The 23,190-nt window shown below is 35.3% G+C and overlaps 1 protein-coding gene across 1 annotated transcript in view; it reads right to left on the bottom strand.

The window, feature by feature from the left end:
• Window positions 1-23,190, bottom strand: part of Snmp2 (Sensory neuron membrane protein 2) — a 98,723-nt gene continuing 75,533 nt past the window's right edge. The window contains exons 4-9 of the mRNA XM_081728026.1: window positions 21,529-21,771; window positions 17,107-17,318; window positions 12,650-12,825; window positions 10,539-10,657; window positions 7,434-7,565; window positions 1-275 (exon numbers count right to left, since the gene is read on the bottom strand). Coding sequence (XP_081584152.1) covers window positions 93-275; window positions 7,434-7,565; window positions 10,539-10,657; window positions 12,650-12,825; window positions 17,107-17,318; window positions 21,529-21,771 — 1,065 coding nt within the window. The 3' untranslated portion in view covers window positions 1-92. The remainder of the gene's footprint in view (window positions 276-7,433; window positions 7,566-10,538; window positions 10,658-12,649; window positions 12,826-17,106; window positions 17,319-21,528; window positions 21,772-23,190) is intronic.

The raw sequence follows: 23,190 nt of genomic DNA, 5'->3' as shown, positions 1-23,190 counted from the left end.
ATTAAAGTTTTATTTAATCTCCTAAATGTAATATACAAATATACAACTAGAAATTTGATAATTTTACAAATGTAGAAACTTTATTATTTTGTTTAGTCAGTCTTCTCGAGTACGTGGCGTTGTCTTTTCCGTGCAATGACTATAATAATAGCACCAATAATTACTAGCAAAGCACCAGTTGCAATAAGAACCCACTTCACAGCTTCCAATATTCTCAGGTTCTTAATAAGCATATCATTAACCATATTGATAAGCTCATCATCAAGGCTCAGTCCCTAAAAGTAAATAAATAAATAAATAAATAAATAAAATAAATAAATAAAGATACACAATACACACAGTAGTACTTGCTAGCAAAAACATATGAGAGGCTTAAGGTTGGTGTAAGCGGACAAGTTTCGTCGATAGATGTCACTACAGTCTTCGTATTCCTATCATGTATTTTTTACCTTTCACTAAAATTTACAATTTTTCTTACAAATTTCAAACTAGAGGCTTCAAATTTTAGACAATGAACTTCATAACCTATCGAAAGCAACAATTCTTGCCGATTTTATTATTTAGAATTTTCTTCATTGTTGAAACAGTTCCATTGTTAAAGGCTTGGATATCCATTTCAACAATCAAGTCATTTCAACAATGAAGACAATTTTAAGTAAACAATAGGCACGGATTCTTGCCTTCGATAAGTTGAAGTTCCTTCTCTAAAAATTTGAAGTCTGCAGGTTGAAATTTATAGAAGAAATCCTGAATTTTCGTGAAAGGTAAAAAAGACATGAGAGAGATACAAAGAGTGCAGTGACATCTATCGGCAAAACTTGTCCCTTTAAACCAACCTTAAGCTAAGTTAATATCTTTAACAAAATTCAAAAGTCTCCCAACTTTCAACAAAAATGGAGGAATATGAACTTTACCACTACTATCACAGAATAGAACACGAACACCCAACCCGAACTATTAGCGTTTTCTATCAACACTAGCGACATCTAGCTGCTGAAGTCAATTTTTCAACTCATATATAGATTATTCCTCTTTGACAATAAGTTTGTTTCAGGCTTTCGAGATTACTCGATAATGTGAAGGTCAAGTTTGTGGAGTTTGTTCGTATGTTTAAGGCAAAATCATACATACTTACTTAATACTCGGATTGAAATTGGCTAGGAATTATGTGGTAACACCACTATTTTGAATGTTTGTGTATGTACAAAATATGATTTAAAAAAACAGTTTTTTACTTTCATAAAAATATTCGATTTTTTAAAAAAATGTCCTATATTCTTATGAAACTTCCCAATTCCCCTCTTGTTTTGGGTTAAACCAGTCAGATGTAAGGAAGTAGACCTATTGTAACTACGCCTAGATTAGAAGTTATACGCATAATATATAGCTAATGGTAGCAAAAATATTTTCTACGATAACTCCCATTTTCTACGATCATTCGATTTTGATACTAATATGGCATATGTTCTTTGAGGTTTCTCAATCATTCCCATTGCTTTGAGTTGAAATAGAAGAAGAATTTGTTTTAAAAATCCTTTTTCAACGATAAATTTCATTAAAAAAGAAAAAAAAACCTCTCCGATATTCATTAAATATGTGATAAACATTTTATCCAATTGAAAGTTACTCATTATTTCATGTAGAAGTCTTATCAGGAACAAGGAGAATTTTCAGCCTCAATTTAAATAAATAAATAATACGCAATATCCGTAAAATACAGTAAGTCATTTGTTTTTCCTATAAATTTTCCTATAGGATTTAAAATCGGTCAAGAATAAGTAAATTTATCGAAAAGAGTGCGGCCAACAAAGCATTAGCCCAATTTCATCTCCCCATGAATTTGCTCGAACTTGAGTGCAAGTGATTGCGTCGATACATAGAACACGACTCTGAAGGAACCAGAGTGGTCAGATGCACCGTTCCTGCGTTATCACCTTCCAAAGTGTGGGATGCCACGAGATGGCGCCAGTATCCAGGCGCAGCTGTGAGATCGCCTCTTAACGAGTCGAGGGTATTTGTATAAAGTGTGAAGCTATCACGTTGTGGTGGTCACAGATATAACTCCGTACCGTATTAAATTCGTTGATCAAGCTCGTTGTTGCGAGTCTGGAGCACGTACAGTAGGATGTTGTTCACACATGGCCACCATTATTTGCTACTTCTCTTACGGCCACAACTATGACTTTGTTGTGCCCGGTCATCGATAGTCCAACGTTTCTCTTCGCATTGAATGCTTCCGATGATGAAGATGTTTCTGATTGACTTTCATAAACTAAAGTGTCACGTCGATCTCAACCTCGATGCTGGCGCCATCTCGTGGCATCCCACAGTTTTGGAACGCTATATCCCAGGAACGATGCATCTGACCACTCTGGTTCCTTCATAGTCGTGTTCTACAAGGAACTCTCGATTCACACTCTCTGTTCTCATTTTTCCCAGGATACTTTGTGGTCGGTGACGTAACGTGGAGGTATCGCCAAGGATGTTATAGAATAGAAGATTTGTCCATATCACAAAATTGTGAAGCCATATGTGACAGACATATGTATCCTATGATTGGTGATTTTCTTACCTGTCAAAGGTTTTTCCGGGTATTTTTTTCTCACTCCTATTTGTACGCCTGTATGTGCAGCATGTAACCATTGTATAATATACATCTGAAGCAACGACTTAAATAAAAATAAATGACAGACACACTACATACCTACATATGAGAATCGTAATATTTTAAGACAACCATGGCGGTCATTCAGTTACCTAATAGGATGAAAATACATATGGACAGATCCTCTACTTTATAATGTTCTTGAGTATCGAGAGGTATCGTTCAAGAGAACAAGTGAAATACTGCATACACAATTACTCTAGCTGGTATTATAGGGAGCTAGCTTTAATGCTAGCCTGAGGAATTCAGAGTTGATTGGCAGGTTCCCCACCCCGTCGCCATGAAACGGTCACTCGACGGTCCTGGGCAGGGTTTCCAGTGCGTTGTCAAAAAATTCAGCTAATACTCACTTAATTCAAAGAGTTTATGCAATTATGCAATCCCAATCGAAGATCCCTGGATACGTGGACACACGCAAATTAGGCTGTGATAAATATTTCAGTTTTTTCTCCCTCACTTCTTCGTCGCACTGCACTATGGCCTTCCTTATTACTTCTCTAGCTTCGCTGTGTATAGTTTGCCCTCTGTTACGCTGTGAAGCCATTGTCAAATGAATAATAAGCAACAAAACCGCAACCACAACAGCACACAATAAATAACCAACTCACACTAACTCTTCAGAATGACATTCATGTGACAAATTTTTAACCCTGGCAACGCTGATATATAGAAGGAGGATAAGGGAGTATTGCAAGAGTCAGGCAGAAAAATTGTTGAAATTTTTCCCCCATTACCTCAGCCCCTGCTGGTAAACAAGCTAGCTCCCTAATACTCTATTTCAAAAGTCCTTCTACGTGACGTCATGGACAGGGAACCAATCAAAACGCTAAATGCTAACTGGGTCTACTTGTTATTTTATAAACCTTGGTGTTCTAAGCATAAGAAGCCATCGATTGCAATCACGTTCGGGCAAATTCATGGGGAGACGAAATTGGGGCTAAAATTGGATGCAGTATTTAAGAAAAAGGTTTTAAGATCAATTTCGTAAAATAAATCCGATTTTCATGAAATGTTTTCATGTTTATTTTCTTTGAGGCTGAAGAATCAGCTTTTTGCTTGAGGGTTGAACTCGTCAAAGGTATTGAGATGAATTCTCTCCCCAACTTAAACATCTTTCACTCAATTTTGAGGCAGCAGTGACTCAGTGGTAGAGCGTTCACCTCTCGTACAAAGGGTCCGTGGTATGATCCCAGCTCGCGCCAAGTAGACTTTGTGGTGGACAAACACCGTATGCGTGGGTTTCCTCGGGGTACTCCCGTTTCCTCCCACTTGTTTCATTCCACCATTTCATTCATTTCTCATCATTACTGTCTCCTTTAAAGTATCCAGTATAACCGTGGGATGCACGATGGGTCAGTGGTAGAGCGCTCACCTTTAGTACGAAAGATCCCTAGTTCAATTCCAGGTCTTGTGAGTTTGTGGTGGAAGCATCGTGCACATGGGTTTTCTTGGGGTTCTCCCGCTTTCTATCACATTTTCATACCATAAATCATTTAATAATCATTCACTTTCATTAATCTTCAGTTTCCTATAGCCATAAGAATATAAACATGAGATATAAAAGTAGAATTTTCATTTTAGCAGTATTCTCTTTTAACATTTTAAGTGATAACTCCGTATTTTTACGGAGTAGCTGATCTTTTGTAGACTGTGGATTCCGTACTTACGTGATGTGATTCAAAATGTATTTCAATGTTTTTCTTGTATTTTACTATACGGAGTTAACAATTTTGAAATGTCTCTTGGACTTCGCAGTTCGGAATTTCGTCAATAGATGGCGTGAAGATTCTAATTAATACCTTGTTACCGCCAGAGTTCAAAAACTATGGGCTTATTGTTTGACCGTCAAAATAGCGAGAAAGAGCCTTCGAACTATTCAATACGCTTCTGTTTAGAAGCGAAATTGAGCGACAGTGATTTGTTTGAAGGAGAGTTATTGGATGATTGTGAGAATGATCCAGACTATGTAACAACAGAAATTTCAGATATGTCAGGTAAGTAACCTTGAAATAATAATTATCATATTCGCATTCATTTTTCTTGCACTATGTAACCGGAAGGGTTTGATTCTCGTCGGTCCCAGTTTGGGATAGGGCATTCTTGTAACCCGTCTGGGTTCGTATCTTGTCCGGTACGCCTTTCTTACGGTAGCTTTAGTGGTTAGCGGTGACAAGCATTTCACTCCGCTATTAGAAATAGCTAGAATAAAAGGTATGCAAACCTCCAATTGGATCACGAACCAACACGAACTTAGATTGAGGTTGCACCTGTGCGTACCCACCGTCTTCGGCACGCCCGTTAACATTTACAGAGTGAACGCAAGTACCTGGATCTAATACCCACTATATTGGTAGTAATTCATACGGTAGTGATTCATGCTGAAACAACAACAGAAAACAAACAAATACATGAAATAGAATTTATTTGATTAAAATAATTCACATATGAAATTACTTACGCATACACTTTTTCAATAAATTTTTGTTAATAAATTTCTTCGTACGAATTCAATACCTTTAGCCCATTGCAGATTTCAATAAAAAAATAAAAAAATAACAAGGAGTAAATTTTAGATAGAAATAATAGATTTTTGCCTATGAATTTCTGGCTTGCTGGTGCATGACCATTTAGCACGCGTTGATTCACATATTATCTCTTCACTACACAACACTAACAGGGGATTAAAATGAGGAAAGGGGGGATTGAAATTAATTCCTTGTGGTCTCGCCTTCTTTCTTGTCTGATAGTTTTCTGGCTTTGTCCTGGTTATCGTAACTCACCTTGGCTCATGATGAAATCTGTGACAATCCACTTAATATTAAATAAATTAATGGTACTGCAGATGGAATTGTACTTGCAAGTAACTCATACAGTCTTACCATAATTGATGGGAAGCTTGATTACGAAACTTAAAAATTATTTTCTTGATGAAAACCTCTACATTTCTAAGTTTTACGGCGTGGTTTCAAGCGACTATAAGTAATTAACGTTCCTCTGGAATATGATCGATAGTTCCATTAAAATTTCACGTTCAAATTAGTGCATTTACCTTTCTTCACTTGTGTATAATTAATTCACTAACATTTCAAACGATGATTCGTTAAATAAGCGATTTTTGTAACACGGACTGCGCTTCTTGGTCCATTCAATAATCCATGGCGGCACAGAGTACCTCTTCGCGCGTTCAGCATCAAGCGTCTGTCTTCTTACGCCTGATACTAACTACGCTTATTATTGAAAAGCACCTTTTCATAGACAATATACATATCGTCGAATGTCATTTCTATTCGCTATCAAAGTTACATAATCAAAATACTAAAAGTGATAAAGATAAGCATCGATGATGTTGGAGTTGATTGAACTATTTCTTTATAGTGTTTCTGCCGCTTTACTTCCCTTTGTGCCTTGAACAGGAAATGCAAGTCACCACTGCACAGCGTTGCCAACACGTTGAAAAAGATAAAACCATAACACAAAGTTTGCGTCAACGTATAATCCATGGAGCCTTATTCCACTTCAGACAAGAGTAACTAGGAAAAATTAAAATGGAATGGGAGTGGGGGAGGACACACGCTCACAACTACGTGTATATGTTATTTGTGATTTGCAATGGTGGTGTTGTTGGAATACAGAATATTATATATAAGAATAAAGAGCAATCTCTGAACTTTCAAACGATGCATGTTGTATTATTTTAGCTTTTCTAGATTTTAAGATATATTTTTTAAAAGATTTTGGGAAAGGTTGAAGTTCAGAGCCCAGCACTCAAAGTGTTTAAAAAAATTGTGAATATGCTGATTATACTTCATAGATTGGAAACAGTACAAGATCTCTGTGTTCTTTCTGAATATCAACTACACTTCAATCACATCAACAAAATAGTAAAAGAAGGCTAAGCACTAGGAATGGATTTCAAAACAACTCGTACGTTTAAAATCTTACCTTCTACGTAAATGTCAGTGCAAAATTAGAATATGCATCAACAGTATGGGCACACCCATAAACAACGTCAACAACTTGAATGAATTCAAAATAAATTTCTCAGACTTCTCGCATGCAAACAAAACATATTCATTTCCTAAATGTTAACACTATTCCTATACACTATAAAATACCATTAGTGAAAACCCGCAGAAAAGTAATGACATTCTATTTGTTTATAAATTGTTACGCAATAAACTTGGTAGTCTAAAACTGTTTAATGAAATAAAAATTAACGTCCCATCATTGAAGACAAGAAATAAAAACACTTTTCTCTATTGTAAGAGAGCCAGAACTTCTCCAATTTTTGTTTTGTATTATTATTATTATTATTATTATTATTATTATTATTATTATTATTATTATTATTATTATTATTATTCCAATGTTGATATATTTGTCAAAGCACAGGCATTCAGAAAGAGTAAATAATTACAATGACTTATGACACTGTAACTGAGTGTACTTTTCAATAAAAGAATACATAGTACTTATTATCACGCCACTATTTGTAATCACTAAGTATCAAGAAGCTGCAGAATAAATACACATTCTGTTTCTTCTAACCCTGTTAGTAAAATTGTCGTAATTTCAAACAAATGTAAGTTGAATTCACTAACAACTCTTTCGTGACTAAATGAATATCGTTCCTCCATCTCATGAGGACGAGCTGGGTTCAAATCCTGGTAGTTTATCAATTTAACACTACTGGAAATAGGAGTGAACTCCGAAAGAAAGAACAAACTGAATTCATGAGATTAAAGTAATGAACTACTCTTAAACTTACCTCGTCCACCCACACAAGGGGAAACAATGTATCCTTAACTGTATTGAGTACACGAATATTTGGTGAGTCATATCGCTTGAGGTATAGATTAAACTGCACACGTTTAGTTCCTCTAAGGGGAATTCCAGTATTCTAAAATAGTAAAGAAATATACATATATATCTAACATTTTACGATTTATCTTAGCCAGTTTTACTGCAAGTTTAACTGTTATGACCTTTCTGTAGACTATGTATGTATATTTTAAATGCATGGATATTTTAAATAATTAGTAATAAAATTCAGTTTGCTAGAGAGTATAGTATTAAGAAAAAATTACTCACTATTGTCTGTTTTTTTAAAAAAAAAAAAACTAAAAGGTTTGCAGCAGTTAAATTGTTATTCATCGCTATTTTTCAAGAAAATGATCTTCATTACGTCTACCAAGACCAATTTAATTCGCTGAAAGAAAATATTTCTTGTAGAATACTATATTTCTCATAGGGATGCACTGAGAAAAAAAAATTGTGGCGTACGTAAAAACGTAGGTTACATGTGTAAATCTTGTAGTTTTTGAACTTAACGTACAGCAAAGTATATTTTACACGTACTTTCCGTATAAGTGTTCCGAACAAACGTGCTTTTCGTACGAATGAAAGAATTGTATACAGGCGGTCAGGATCTCACATACAGATGGACGTGCTGTGTTCTTAACATTTCTCAGTGTGTTCTTAACACTTCTAATTTCCATATATAAGAACGAAAAAAGGGAGTCTTCTGTCAATGTAAATCTACTTTTCAGAAGACTCTTGCAAATGTTCAGTTAAGTATACCAGGACGTAACGTGAATTTTATGAAAGAGCATATTAAAGAGTGTAGGGAGGTCTAGCAAAATCCCTGATCCCTCTTAACTGATTGCAAATATCAACAAGAAGAAAAATAACGATAGAAAAATTTTAAATTACAATAATTTTTATTTACTTTTTGGTTGAATTTGTCTTATTTAGTAGAAAATGGCCACTCTCATAAGAAAACCATATCGGTAAATTTTTCAATCTTATTATTAGAAGCTAAGTTAAGAAAGCTTTTAACAGATTCAGAAAGCTGAACGCAACACTTCGTACATTATATAAGCTTTCTTCCCTCAGGTTGTAGAGATAATAGCGAAAAAAATTTAATAACCTTCCCTTAATAGCAGCTGATAGTAGTTATACATATACCTAGGTATATATACGAAGCTAAATAAAAAAAAAAATTATCTGCAATATTGCTATACTGACCTCTGTCCTAATTTATTTTATTGTTATGCTGTTGTGGTCATGCTATGAACGTTTGATCCTAATTCCCACATTTGTCTTCTTTTTGTTGCAGATAGATCATGGCCGCTCCATTAGACCAAAGAGGAACAACGAACTGTTATCCGGTTTTTGTGATCGGAAGGTGTATATGGAGCCATAATAATTTTCAGACGACGTGCCTCTTCATCAATAGTAACTTGTCTGTCTAACAAAACCATGTCACGTGAACGCTCAATGTTGCAATCATTTATGGCCGTAGATGGTCGTCCGGGTTCTTCCTCGTACGTAACACTTGTGCGACCATTTTTGAATTTTCAATCCATTCGTGGACACTTCATTGCGGCAAGACACTATTCCCGTATTGTGCCGGAAGTCTTTGAAGGCTTGCGGCCCCTGATACATCTTCCGACTTCAAAAACTGGATAACTTCTAGTTGTTCTTCTTTGGTACAAACTTCTAATGGAGCGGCCATGATCTATCTGCAACAAAAGGAAGACAAATGAAGGAATTAGGATCAAACTTTCACAGCAGCATAACAATAAAATAAATGAGGAGAGGTCAGCAAGAACAATGTAATAAAAGTTATAGCTACATTGCCGATAATTTTTGACTTATCCTTGTATTATAAACGTGATAAAAGTAAATTAAGCATAGTCGTAAAGAAAAGTCCTTCATTTGGTTTTAATTTTATCTGTCCAATGCTGATTTTTAATTGCTATTTGGTAATAAACATTAATTGTTACATTAATTGTTTTTGCTATGCCTAATAAATTGGTTTAGAATTTTGATTATACATAACTCTGGAACATGATAGTATTTCACACATTTGTATAGCAGTCCTACTTCTACCACTATACCATAGTTTTACTCCAATCGAATGAGTTTAGTGTATATTTTTGTTGTGTTCGAAAATCTTACTTAAAAATTTGACCATTCTTAACTCGGGAGCCAAACGCCTATACAAGATAATATTTCAAACAATTGTATCACAGTTCAAGGTCTATCACCACACGAAGTTTAAGCTTGATCAAATGAGATCAGTTGAACTCGTAGATATGTTGCAAGGATTCGAATACCCACACGTACTGCAAACTACGTGTTTTTTACTACAAACACGTGCTTTTACAATTATAAACAAACTGTGGCAGACGACAGAAGGAGACTACATCTCCAGAAAGAAACGAAGAGAATTCGGAATATTACGAAGAAAGCTGACTGCCCCTCCATGGGTCCTCCCTCCAAGAAGATGGTTATAAAAGGGGAGGACGGAACCAAGAAGTTATCAGAACTAGTACTGATCGCTCACCTACAATATCCTTCTCCCAAAGCCGGCATGGGCTACAGGGATATCCTTTAATATCTACTCCTGGGGCTGCAATGAGCTACGGAGTATAATCCTCCAAGACATTCTCCCGACGCTGTTATGAACAATAATGTCCTTTAATACCTATTCTCGGGGCTGCTACGAGCTACGGTGTATAACCGAGATTGCTCTGAACTAAGACAAATATACTCTATTTCCCGAGGCCACATCGTGTGGCGGGGGGCTTCGCTCTTACTATACACTGCAAACATTTAAAGAGACTTAGAAATTTACCCCCCCCCAAAAAAAATGGAAAATTTTATAGGACATTTTATAATAAAAGGGCGAAGGGTTAAATTACCGTATATATTATTTAGACTCTACCTACAGAACATTACATGGTAGAGGCGTCGAGTATCGATTCCGGTATCTCTAGCAATGTTCTTGATTTTTTTTAAAGGAAAAATCAAATAAAGGACGATAAAAATAATAAACTGAGTAACACAATCAAAGTTTGAGACTTACAGGTTCAATCTCAGCAAAAATTTCATGTTTATCCTTTTCAGGCTTGAGGCCATCAACTGCAGCTAAATATTCTTCATCCGCCGCATAGAAATGAGGAAAAGATAAATAGAGAGGAGTTTCTGAAAAGTGCCAAACATTATTTCTGTCATTAAGTTGTAATTTAAGAAAAACAACATAATTATATAAATAAAAAAGTATCGTATAAGAAATATTAAGTACTCGGAAACAATACAATAATTTGGTTTGAAAGATCTTACCTTCTGAAGCGTTATAAGTGCATGTACAGAATCGGATTCAAAAATAAGGGAATAATTATAAACGTAAGTTTAAATAGAGAAAAAAATATTTAAATCTCAGGGTTAGAGCCACAGTTTTTGATAATATAAAGATAACCAAGAAAGTTCTCACCCAGCACCTTCGAACATCGATATATCACCTAAGACGTATCTGGAAGATCAAAAATAGTCCCCATCAGCCTCGATGAACGTCTGTCAACTTTCTGGGAGGCCATGGATTCCAATTGCGGTAGAACTTGGTGGGCCGTGAAGCGAAGAAAGTATCAAGTGCGTTTTGCATCTCTACTATGGATTTGAACTGATATCCTCTAAGGTGATTGTCCAAGGAATGGAACAGGTGATAATTGGACGGTGCAATGTCCGGGGAGTATGGCGGATGAAACGGTGTTTTCCATCAAAGGTGTAGAATGGTGTTACGGGTCATCCTAGGCACGTGTGGCTTAGCGTTGTCCTATAACAGGAGGACCCCTTTGCGATTCAGAAGTTCTGGCTCCAGAATTTTGAGTTTTTCTCGAACATGGCTCAATTGATGACAGTATAGAGTCGCATTGATGCTCTAAGCAGCTGGTAGCAGTTCCCGATTCACGATGCCGCGAACAGTCCACCAAACACACAGGAGGACCTCTTTCTAGTGCAGTGTTGGTTTCGGCTGTTTTGGGACCGGTACATGGGATGCTAACCAATGATAACGGCGTGCCGTGGAGCTTCGTACAGGACCCACTTCTCATCACATTTCAATATCCTCTCCAGAAATGGCTTCTTCCTCAGACGAGACAGCAAAGAAACACAGGTGTCTTCTCGCGTTGCCTTCTGGACCGGAGTTAAATCATGTGGGAACCATCGACACAACTTAGCTTCCCAAATTGATGGAGGTGTTACCGAATGGTTTTTTCACTCACACTGAATTGTAGTCCCAGTTCCTCACATGCCTGGCCACTGTTCGACTCAATTTCTGCCTGAAAATCTTCATTTTGTAAATGTGTTGGTCTTCTGGCACCTAGTGCGTCTTCGAGTGTTACGTCACCGTCCTTAAAATTATTAAACCATCGCTGCACTGTCCGCGTAGTCACAACACCCTCACTTAAGGTCTGGCATATCTTCCGCCCCGCTGCAGCGGCGTTTGACCCCAGTTTGAACTCTTACAGCATACACGCCCTTATGGCGTTCTGTGGAGGTCCCATGTTCACTCTGTTCTTACGCAAGTTCACGGTGCCACAACCAGACAGTATATTGGATATATCCACACCAACAACTGACCTTCGCCTTATCTCCATTCTCATTCAACTCACGGTATGAGGACCAATGGAACACAAACGTCCACAAAAAGCCACAGAACTTTCTTGGTTACCTTTATAATTGAGTTTTGAATGCTAAGTTTATTAGTGTTAATTTTCATAATATTGCCTAACATAAAATAAGTTATAAAAATAATTATTGAAGGTATTGTTTACTTTCTATATGCAGAATGCAGTTAAAATCTTTCGGAGCATATTTACAGTTTGAAATGACAAAAACAACTGAAAAATTTGCTTTTTCCTACTTACAGATTATTGCTAAATAAACTATTAATATCTTTATAGATTTTTCTCTTACTTAAAAGGTCTACAAACAGCACATTGTTTACATTATACATGAATAATGTTTAATAACGTAAAGGTATAATGTAAACAAACTTTCCGTACGTTCTATAGTTAATTATATTTCAGTTGGTTAGGTCCATGGAAAGTATCCACTTTTGCTTGTGATTATGCATGCAGTTCGAAAGGATATTTTTCTTGTAATCACGAAGCAAAGCTGATTGGAAGGAAAACTTACCTTGGCATGTTGTCAAGTCCAATACGCCTGATTTAAGACAGGTTTGATTTTTGAGACAAAAGCAATAATTATTAGGATCTTGCCAAGGATCATCAAATATATGTGGATCAAGAATATAACGATAACCTGGAATTCCTTTATATTCGGATTCTCTTTCATATCTTATGTACAATGTTCTGAAAAGAAAAAAGATAAATTTATTTTAATGTATACTTTACGATTTTTAACAAGCAGTGATGACTGAAAAATTACAATGACTCTGAAAAATTACAATGTCATTTATTGACTTATGTACTGGAAACAGAATTTATTCAATTCCGGAAAAAATGTTTGATATACTTATTATGATTATTATCAACAATAATAATAATTCGAGTATTCAGAAACATTGAGGAAAATCACAATACGAATATCGAAAGGGGGAGATGCAATTAGTACTACGAATTCGATTTTGACAACGGATGACAATGGGGTCAATCCATCTGAAGTGGTCCAAAAATTGTGAAAATGGTTGCTCGACCATCTCCAAAAATTATAAAAACTTGAAAAAAAAATGAAATGAAATCTTTAAGTTTCGTCCCACGATTATGCCGGTTAGGCTAAAGGAGACGGTGATGATGAGAGATGAGTGAAATGAAGAAAGTGGGAGGAAACGGGAGAACCCCGATAAAACTCATGAGCACGGTGTTCGTCCGCCACAAAGTCCACACGGTGCGAGCTGGGATCGAACCAGGGACCCCAAGCACCGGAGGTGAACGCTCTACCACTGAGCCACCGCGCCCCCTTATAAAAACTTGAGTATGATGAACCTTGTGTATGAGAAGTTCAATAACATCATTCACCTTTTGGTATGTGCAAGTGTTCCTAAATGGCGGCCATCATTTTTGTCGGCAAAGTGCCAATTTTTGCATTTGCAAACGTTTACGAAAACTACAGGTACTCATTACATACGAATCAGACGAACACCAAACAAAAACGAATGTTTAGAGGAGAGAATGAGGTATACGGAGAATATAAACTTTTGCGTCTAAATAAATATGCAGGGTTGCAAACCAATATATGAAGTCACCAGAAAAACTGCAGAAAATTACATTTTTAAAGGGGCTGTATTTTGGAATGGCATAAAGTGGGGGCTTCATAAGTTTTGTGCTGAATACTATTGCATGTAAAGAGTCTGCACAAATATCCCCAGCTATGATACTACTGGCACTGTAGATATATGGGTTTCCGAAAATTGAGGTTTGTGATTTTGATGCCATTTTTGGGGTGTAATATCTCAGGAGGGCAAAGTGCTTAAAATTGCTGCTTATGCCACAAAGTCATTCTATATGTGAATAAACTATTGGAAAAAATCGTGGCTGATATTACACGGAGAAAAAAGTGAAGACATGGTAAAAACGCGAAGAAAGCACGTGCGTGACGATGGTTGTAGCCCGGAAAAATTTTAATGTTTGGATTGTTTCATGGTAGATCTCAAAAACTATGCATGTTGCAGCAATTAGGCCCGATTTTGTTTGTGTTCAGTTGAGCAAAAGTTTGCGAGTGGTGTTTGTTCCATCTTTCATGCTCCATGATCATTGACACGTCTATATGATAAGGGGATTAGCTCCCCCTTGCACCCACGACACCTATCGTCGAACTGGACTGATACTACTTATTTGCTGTCAGAATTTTAAAACATGTTCTAAAAATATGAGCTGTTCTTATAAATACTATTTTCTAATCTTAAATAGTAGAATTTCTTGTTTCAATACATTTTCTTTTAACGATTTTTCATAAATTTGAATATCTCTTATACTATACAATATTATTTGTTGTTGACAAAACTTCATCCAAAGAGTTTTTGGATCTCTCCTACGTGGACTACGTAATTCCAATTCCCGTTTCTTTCATATTTTTTCTTTTAATTTAACAAAGCATGATTACGTTTCGAGGCTAAGGGAATCGTGGTGATGGTAATGAACAAAATGGTCGAACGAAGGAAGTGAAAGGAAGCGAAAGAAATACGAAAACTCTACGCACACAGTTTGTCCACCACAAAACTAATTTTGTTCGAGCTTGAATCAAAACAGGTGCCGTACACACCCCGTTTCTGGATAGAATTAAGATTGAGCATTTAATAAAAGACCTCCATATATACACATGCGAAACACCTATCTTCTTAGATAATCTGTAGGATAACAAAGGTGGTACTTTTTTCTTTGAATATATTTGTCACTAGCAGCGTTCACCCCGCTTCGCTGCGGTCACCCCGGAACGCAATAAACGTTGTTACTTAGATAATTTTTACTTTTTCGCTTTCAAGTGATATGATAAAAACCATAGAAGATTGCATTAAATGTTAACATTATATCGCCTGTCATTTATGTTAACCCGCCCCGCTTCGCTGCGGTCACCCCGGAACGCAATAAACTTTGTTACTTAGATAATTTTTACTTTTTCGCTTTCAAGTGATTGCAGTAAATGTTAACATTATAGCGCCTGTCATTTATGTTAACCCGCCGAGTGACACGGTCATGCGGGTTGCATATAAATACGTTTATTTTTACCTATGATGATCTAACAAAGGATTTGTACGTTATGGACACTTGAATGGTCAATTATCTCAAGACACTGGTAATTAAAAATTAAAGTGATATGATAAAAACCATCTAGGGTCCAAATCCTAATAACCCCCCAAAAATAAAAGAAATTGGTTCAGCCGTATTAGCGTGATGAGGGAACAAAGGATTTTGTACGTTCTCTTTTATATATAAGATTATTTTATTTCTAAATTTTGATTTTTGATATCATATTTGTTTATGATACACCTTAGTACAAAAATTTTTTACTTTTTTCATTTCATGTCCACGAAAAATAGTAAAATGCATATCGCTATCACTACCTATTATTATTATTATTATTATTATTATTATTATTATTATTATTATTATTATTATTATTATTATTATTATTATTATTTTCTTTGTCACCAAAAATGTAATTCAAGACAATAAATTACTGTGCAAATTTAAATTTATTTAGCAATTTGCTACGGTAAAAGCAAAATTTGAAAAACAAAAAAGCGCTGACGTGTGTATAACCTATATGGTTTTCTTAAACGACCACGGGGAGACATGGATCTAGAAGTAAACATGGAGAAAACTAAATACGTACATGGAATTCGCAGTGACGATAATACTGTAAATTATATAAACGTTAAAATATCAAATAATACTTTCAACAAAGTGGATACTTTCGAATACTTAAGATCAATATTAACAGATCAAAAACATATCCACGAATATCGACTGAAAGCAGGGAATTCATGTTATTATTCAGCACAAAATATTTTGTCTTCGTGAATTCTGTCGAATAAATTGAAGCTTAAAATATATAACACGATAATTTTGTCTATTATGCTGTATGGTTGGAAAATATGGTCAAATTACCTTATGGGAAGAACACAGACTGAAAGTCTTTTAAAAATGAAACCCTGAGGCAAATACTCGGTCCCGAGAGGGACGGTAATGGAGTATGGCGGAAACTTTATAACCAGGATCTGCATAATTTGTACGTTTACCTAACATTGTTAGGGTCATTATATCTAAGAGGCTCAGGTAAGGAAGACATATATCCGCAATGGAAGAAAGTAAGAACATTTTCAAAATTTTAACTGGAAACTCAATCGGAAAAAGACAAAGACGCAGATTGGAGGACAACACCTAGATATTAAGATGGATCTAGCAGAAATAGGGGTATAAAGTAGAAACTAAAACTGGATCCAGTTGGATAAAGACAGATCTCAAATGAGAGCTTTTATGAATGCAACATTGGACTTTTGGCTTTATCTGGCTCACTTTTTACATTTTTGATATTCCGCTGTCTTTGAGTTATTCACAAAAATTTTTAAAAATACGGGATGAGTTTACGGACGAAAATCAATTTTAAAAGTAATATAATGAATGAAAAGACATGGAGGTCTTACTTAAATTTTAGTTAGAATTACATATCCTGTATGTTTAAGGTTTTTCCCAACATTAGTGATTTTACGCAATATTATCCCAGAATTTGACGATACTTCGCGAAGAACATACATTGAAATTAAAAAAGAAAGTTCTATGGCTAAAAGCTCTGATTATACCAGAATTTGAGGATACTTTGGGAAGAACATACATTGAAATCAAAAAAGAAAGTTCTATGGCTAAAAGCTCTGATTATACCAGAATTTGAGGATATTTTGGGAAGAACATACATTGAAATTAAAAAAGAAAGTTCTATGGCTAGAAGCTCTTTTATAGACAAAAATAAATAAATAATAAAACATGATTTACAAAGTACCAGGTGCCCATGATGTGTTAGAAATGTTTCGTCAAATTTTACAGCTTAATTTCAGAGAAAAGTACTTTTAACCCTTGTATATAGATTTGAAAACACATTGTAAGTAGTACTCACAATTGAATTTGAATTACACTTACCGACATACATCTGATATAAATATTTTCGGCTTATCTTCTGTTGTGAGATAGGGGCTATATATTGTTGAATCTGTTCCCTCTAACTTGTTGCAGGGATCATCGCTCCAAGTATCTAGAGTCGAAGAATTCTTCCACGATACAATCTGACCAATTTGTGTAGTCTCATCAGCTCCTGTGCGGACAATATATTCACCATCATCTGTGTTATTTTTCTGAAGAAAAAATAATTTATATTCTTAGATATTGCTCTGATTTTGTTCTTAAGATTTATAGACATGAATATTTATTTAGGTTGATAACCAATAGAAAAAGAAGATAACGATGAACAATAAGTTCATCAATATTTAAAAATAAATTTACAGGCTAAATGTGTTACACCAGAAGGACAGAGCATTGCCTAAGTAGATCATTTGGGTTAATTTACATTATATACTCCAGTTAATCTTCATGCGAATCGAAAAATAAAACTAGTTTTCTTTTTTGTTCGACTGTAAGGTGAATCTTCCCTGGGAATGATAAATGTACCATGCATGTGTGTAACCATTGTTCATACAGCGTCAGGGGGGAACGGTCAGAATGGCAGGAGGACAAAATGGCAGGGGACCTAATGGCAGGAATGAATGGCAGGATGACAAAATGGCAGAGGACGAAATGGCAGGCGGACAAAATGACAGGGGACAAAATGGCAGGCGGACGAAATGGCAGGATGATATAAAGGCAGAAAGTATAATTTGAATTCTCGGGTTTTAAATTATTTTGTTTGTTACTTGATAAATGAAGATTTCAGCATAAATTTTCGATTTATTCATTATGTTCCAAAATTCGAACTGCTAATAATATTTCAATTCTGAGAATTCTGATGTCGTAAGAATTAAGAGAGTGCCACCAAGATTTCCGCCGGAAGTTTGGAATTCTCATAAGGCAACTCTGTCTAACAATCTTCGCACAAATAACTTATGTGAGGGGTGGAATCTAAAGTTTTTCCATTTGGTTGGACACAACCACCCAACGGTATGGAAACTCATACAAAGCCTACAGGAAGAGAATTCCACCGTTCATTCTACAATTTCCTAGTGCGAAAGAGGGCAATACCCCGTCAAGAAAACTAAAAAAGGTTTATGTTGATCTGCAGCATAGATTAAGGAACCTATGTGTGGATTATTACACAAACAAAAGATCTCTTGAGGAATTCTTGCGGGGAATTGCTCACAACTTGAAATTAACGACAATGTAAGTAGTCATTCTTATGATTGCAAATTTTTTTATAGTCTATTTTACGGTATATTTTATTATATAAAATTAACGACGGTATTAATAATTTGCAATTCTTTTCTTAAGACTGCAGAATGTTTTTATAGCATATTCTAGGATATGTGTTATAGGATGTTCACGACACTGTAATTAACTAGTCATTCTTACGACTGCAAAGTATATTTATAGTCTATATTACGATATATTTTGTTATATAAAATTAAAGCCAATTAGTCATTCGTTCAACTGCAGAATGTTTTTATATTGTTCTAGTATATGTGTTATAAGATGTTAACGACCAGGTATCAGGCCGGTAGCCAGCCCAAAAATGTAGGGGGGAGGGACCCGGCTGAAGTTAGAGTGGGCCCGATCCAACGATATTATAGTTCATCACCATCGTGAACATTTTAGGAGGGCTGCAAAAATTTAGGGGAGCCCGGCCCCTAGATCCCCCTGGATACGGGCCTGTCTGGTATGTAATTAGTTATTCATAAGACTGCAAAGTGTGTTTATAGTCTATATTATGATATATTTTGTTATATAAAATTAAGGACTATGGTTTAGTCATTCTTACAAGCGCAAAAAGTTTTAACTGGTGCTGTCGAAATCGGTTTTTCAAAAACCGAAAACCGCTTTTGCGGTTTCGATGTTGGAAACCGCTTTAGTTGTTTCCGTTTTGAAAACCGCATGATTAAATTTGGCATGATTGTAGCTTTCTGGGACAAACCCACAGAAAAATTGCCAAAAGTGAATATTTTTAATTTTTTAGGGGTGTAAACGGGAATGAAGAGATTCCCATGTTATTTAAACGGACGTTTTCTTGGGATACAAAATCTTATCTTTTAGATAGTTGAAATAGGAAAAGAAACGATAGGATTATGGGTTTAAGAGATGCGAGGCCGTAGGCCGAGCAAAGACAATGGGGGGAACGAAGCCCCCGGATGGGCAGATTCAGAAAATACGAAGAGCAAGTTCACGAAATTCATTGTTGGTGCAAAGGCCGATAGATAAGAAATGCGAGACCTAGGCCGAGCAGACCTGGGAGTCTGGAGGCGGAGCCCCCAGCTAGCCAAAGGTTAGCTTTGTTATATAAAAATTAATGACGATGTTAGTAATTGGTCATTCTGACGATTGCAGTGTTTCTTATGGTCTGTTCTACGATATCCGTTATTATTGAGAATTAAGAAAGATGTACGTAATTAGTCATTCTTACAACTACAAGCTGTTTTTATAATTTAAAGGATATGTTATAGGAAATTAGAAAAAAAAAACTTTGTCATTCCTGTAACTGTAGAGGAATTTTGTAGGTCTGTTCTATGATATGTATTAGTATTGAAGAATAAATAGTAACCATTCTTTCAGTTCTGTACTTAACTTGTTTGCTTTCAATCTATATTTTCTTGTAGTTAGAATTGTTATAAGACCAATATATCAATTGGAAGATGGTTGCAAAGAAAAAAAGTTAAGATTTTAAGTTAAGTTTGGATATCTGATATTTACCCTCTTTTACGCTCTTGGTTCAATTTAGCTGTATTTATATGCTTTGGACATTCGAGGCAGAAATGACTAAATCGAGAACCGTTACCTACTAACAAACACAATAGGTGAACCCTAAAAATATGAGCCCTAGGAGTTTGCCAAATTAACTTCCTGCCATTCTGTCCTTTTGCCATTTCGTCCTCCTGCCATTTCGTCCGCTGCCATTTTGTCCTCCTGCCATTTTGTCCTCCTGCCATTTCATCCGCTGCCATTTTGTCCTCCTGCCTTTATTTCCTGCCATTATATCCCCTGTCATTTTGTCCTCCTGCCATTCTGTCCTAAATTCAGCGCCAGGATATACACCGTACAAAGTACAGTGCAAAAACACCGACCAAGTTGTTCTAGGTTTTCACTAGCACGAATTACATCTATCTGAGTTAGTGTGGGGGGATAACAGGTGGGTCCGCGCAGGGCTGGGTCCATAGGGAAAAGTGCCTCAACGACGTTCAGTATACGCGTGAACGAGGACGCTGTAAAAAAAAAAAAAAAAAAACCTTTACATATTTTTCTGTATATTTTGAAACCCTACTGTCGCATATAAGAAGAAATTAAGAACGTACCGAGCACTGGAAAATTGCCTTCTTAGAATTTGGGTTCACCATAGCTTTCTTATGCAGCAATATGTGGTTAAAATCACATTTTGCACTACGTATTTCTACATTATTAGGCATGACAAGTAAGATCCCTATATACTATTTTGATTACTTAAAAATTTCTTTTGAAATACTAATAACATTGCATATTCCTCCCGTAAATTTTACAAAACTGTGGATGTCTAAACTGGGATAGTACCGCAACAACATTAATACTAAGCCAACTTCTTACATTAAGCATAGAGGCTGATGCTCGTAATTAACTGGTTGTTAAATTGTTTCAATGACGGCATTTTCTTTCTTTCATTTTTTACACCATGAAGCGTACGAGTAATTATATGACTGCAGACTCTACTCAAATTTAATTGTATCAAATTGTTGAAAATGTTTTTAGTAGTTATGGCACATACTGCAACCAAAATGGCACGGATATGGGTCCGAGATTGCCTACATTAAAGTAATATATTTAAATTCTTCACTTGTTATAGCTAAGAAGATCCTGGCAGTGTAGCTTGATGTGTTTTACATAAACTACGTATTATCAAAAATCATATCAAAACATAAAAAAAGTGTAAAGGAAATTTGTTTTAAAATATCTTTAAAATGTATTAAAGATGAGTATAAAACTCTGCTACTTAGCTATCCACCATTTTTCAGAATCCAACGACGTCATTGCTCAGCAATGATATTAAAATACTTTTAAGAATATTGTAATATAAAACAGGGATTCACATTTTGTTTTTACTGGCGAACCATCAAAGCATAATAATTATTAATATCATTATAACAGCGGCTTGCATACCACCAGTGGTGTGCGTGCCACAGATTGAGAAACCCTGATATAGAGGATATGGCCACAAATATCTTTATCCCAGTAACTCAATGAAATTGGTAAGCAACTGAGCGCTAAACCTGATTGGCGCCTCTTTTTTCTGCCACTAATGTTCGATTGTGTATATCGGAAAATTAAGAATTATTACGAATTATGAGTTACGTGAAATGATGTTAGTAAAGTGATATTTGGTGATAGCATACTTACGTGTCTGAAGAGTGCAAAACTTAAATTTCCATCTTCTTTCTCTATGATCATTGCTGGGATGAATGGTTTTATTACATCGCATGGCTTAAAGGGTGAATTGCAATTAATATTGATTCCTCCAAATAAAATATCATGAACCGTGCTCGTAAGGAAAACATCCTGTGGGTTGTTAAACATTATTCTGATTCCTGTACCTACTGTGAATTCAGGAATGCCGTTAAGTAAGGATAATTCCACACCTGACTAGAATAGGAGAAAAAAATCAGATTATACACTGCAGATAAAGAAAAATGTATTAAAACTAGTTTCTTCATTCACATTCACAATGTAACAGTGGCATATTTTAAATTAGTTTTTATTATAATACCTTTATTTCATAATATTCCAGGGCAATCGTCGGTATCCCCGGTAGCCCTGGAATATTATGAAATAAAGGTATTAAAATCTAATTTATATTGACAATTTTATACTTTAGTATGTTTTTTCAATGATCCAAGTTTCTGAGAATGTTATTAATTTAGAAACATTCGCTAGTTTCTTTGCACGGAGACTGTCTCGCTTCTTAAGAGATCTTCCACTTAGCAACACAGCAGAAACCTACCTCCTCTTTCAGCAAGAATCGTGTAGAGATATAGTTATCAGCGCATTCTTCGCTCCACCTCCAACCGCAGCTTACGAATGGGCTGCCAGGTAGCACCACATGCCTACAGAATAATTGGTTTCTTGGGCTTGCGCGAAGGGTAAACAGAAGTTATACGAGTAATTACAGCGTATTTTGGAGATCTCTTGGAATTGTCTTGGACATCATGAGGCCCGTTTCGTAGCGGTTTGCGTCAACGCAAAACAAATTATGTTTCACAGTATTTTGCGATAGTGGGCATACCTGTTATAATTACCTGTTGTTGTTCTTTAGCCTAACCGGCATATGTGTGGAACGTAAAACTCAAAACCCAATTGCTTATTTGCATTACGTTGCGAAGGATTTTACTAACTGAGACTCCTTCTTGACTAATCACCTATTTTAGAGATCTTTTGCACAAGTTTCATTTATTATGATGGGTAGAGTTACCACCTATCCAAAGCAAGATATATATATCCTATATATATATATATATATATATATATATATATATATATATATATATATATATATATATATATATATATATATATATATAGGGACACTTCACGCAGAACATGAAGGTAAAAATGTACGATCCTTTTTCCGCAATAACTAATAAGATAAACTAAGTATTTCTAATGAGCAAATCATATTTATCTACTTGATAAAATTAAAGTATGCTCTAAGGTTTCCGTTATTTTGAAGACTGTATAATAACGTGGAAACCAAACTCCAATATTATTATTATTATTATTATTATTATTATTATTATTATTATTATTATTATTATTATTATTAATATTATTATTATTATTATTATTATTATTATTAATAATAATAATAATAATAATAATAATAATAATAATAATAATGTACTGATGTTATAAAGATTAGTGGTAGCCCCATCCATCAAACCAATGTACGCCACTGCATTGTAACGAGTATATTAGATAATTATAAAATGATAATTATGACATACCAATTCCAAACTTTACAAAGAAATAATTAGAGAACGGATTTTTTTAAAGGAAACTTTAGGA

The sequence above is a fragment of the Thermobia domestica genome, chromosome 10 (genome assembly GCF_964235325.1).
Source record: "Thermobia domestica chromosome 10, izTheDome1.hap1.1, whole genome shotgun sequence".
Taxonomy (NCBI): domain Eukaryota; kingdom Metazoa; phylum Arthropoda; class Insecta; order Zygentoma; family Lepismatidae; genus Thermobia; species Thermobia domestica.
This window is presented reverse-complemented; position numbering and strand designations above follow the sequence as displayed.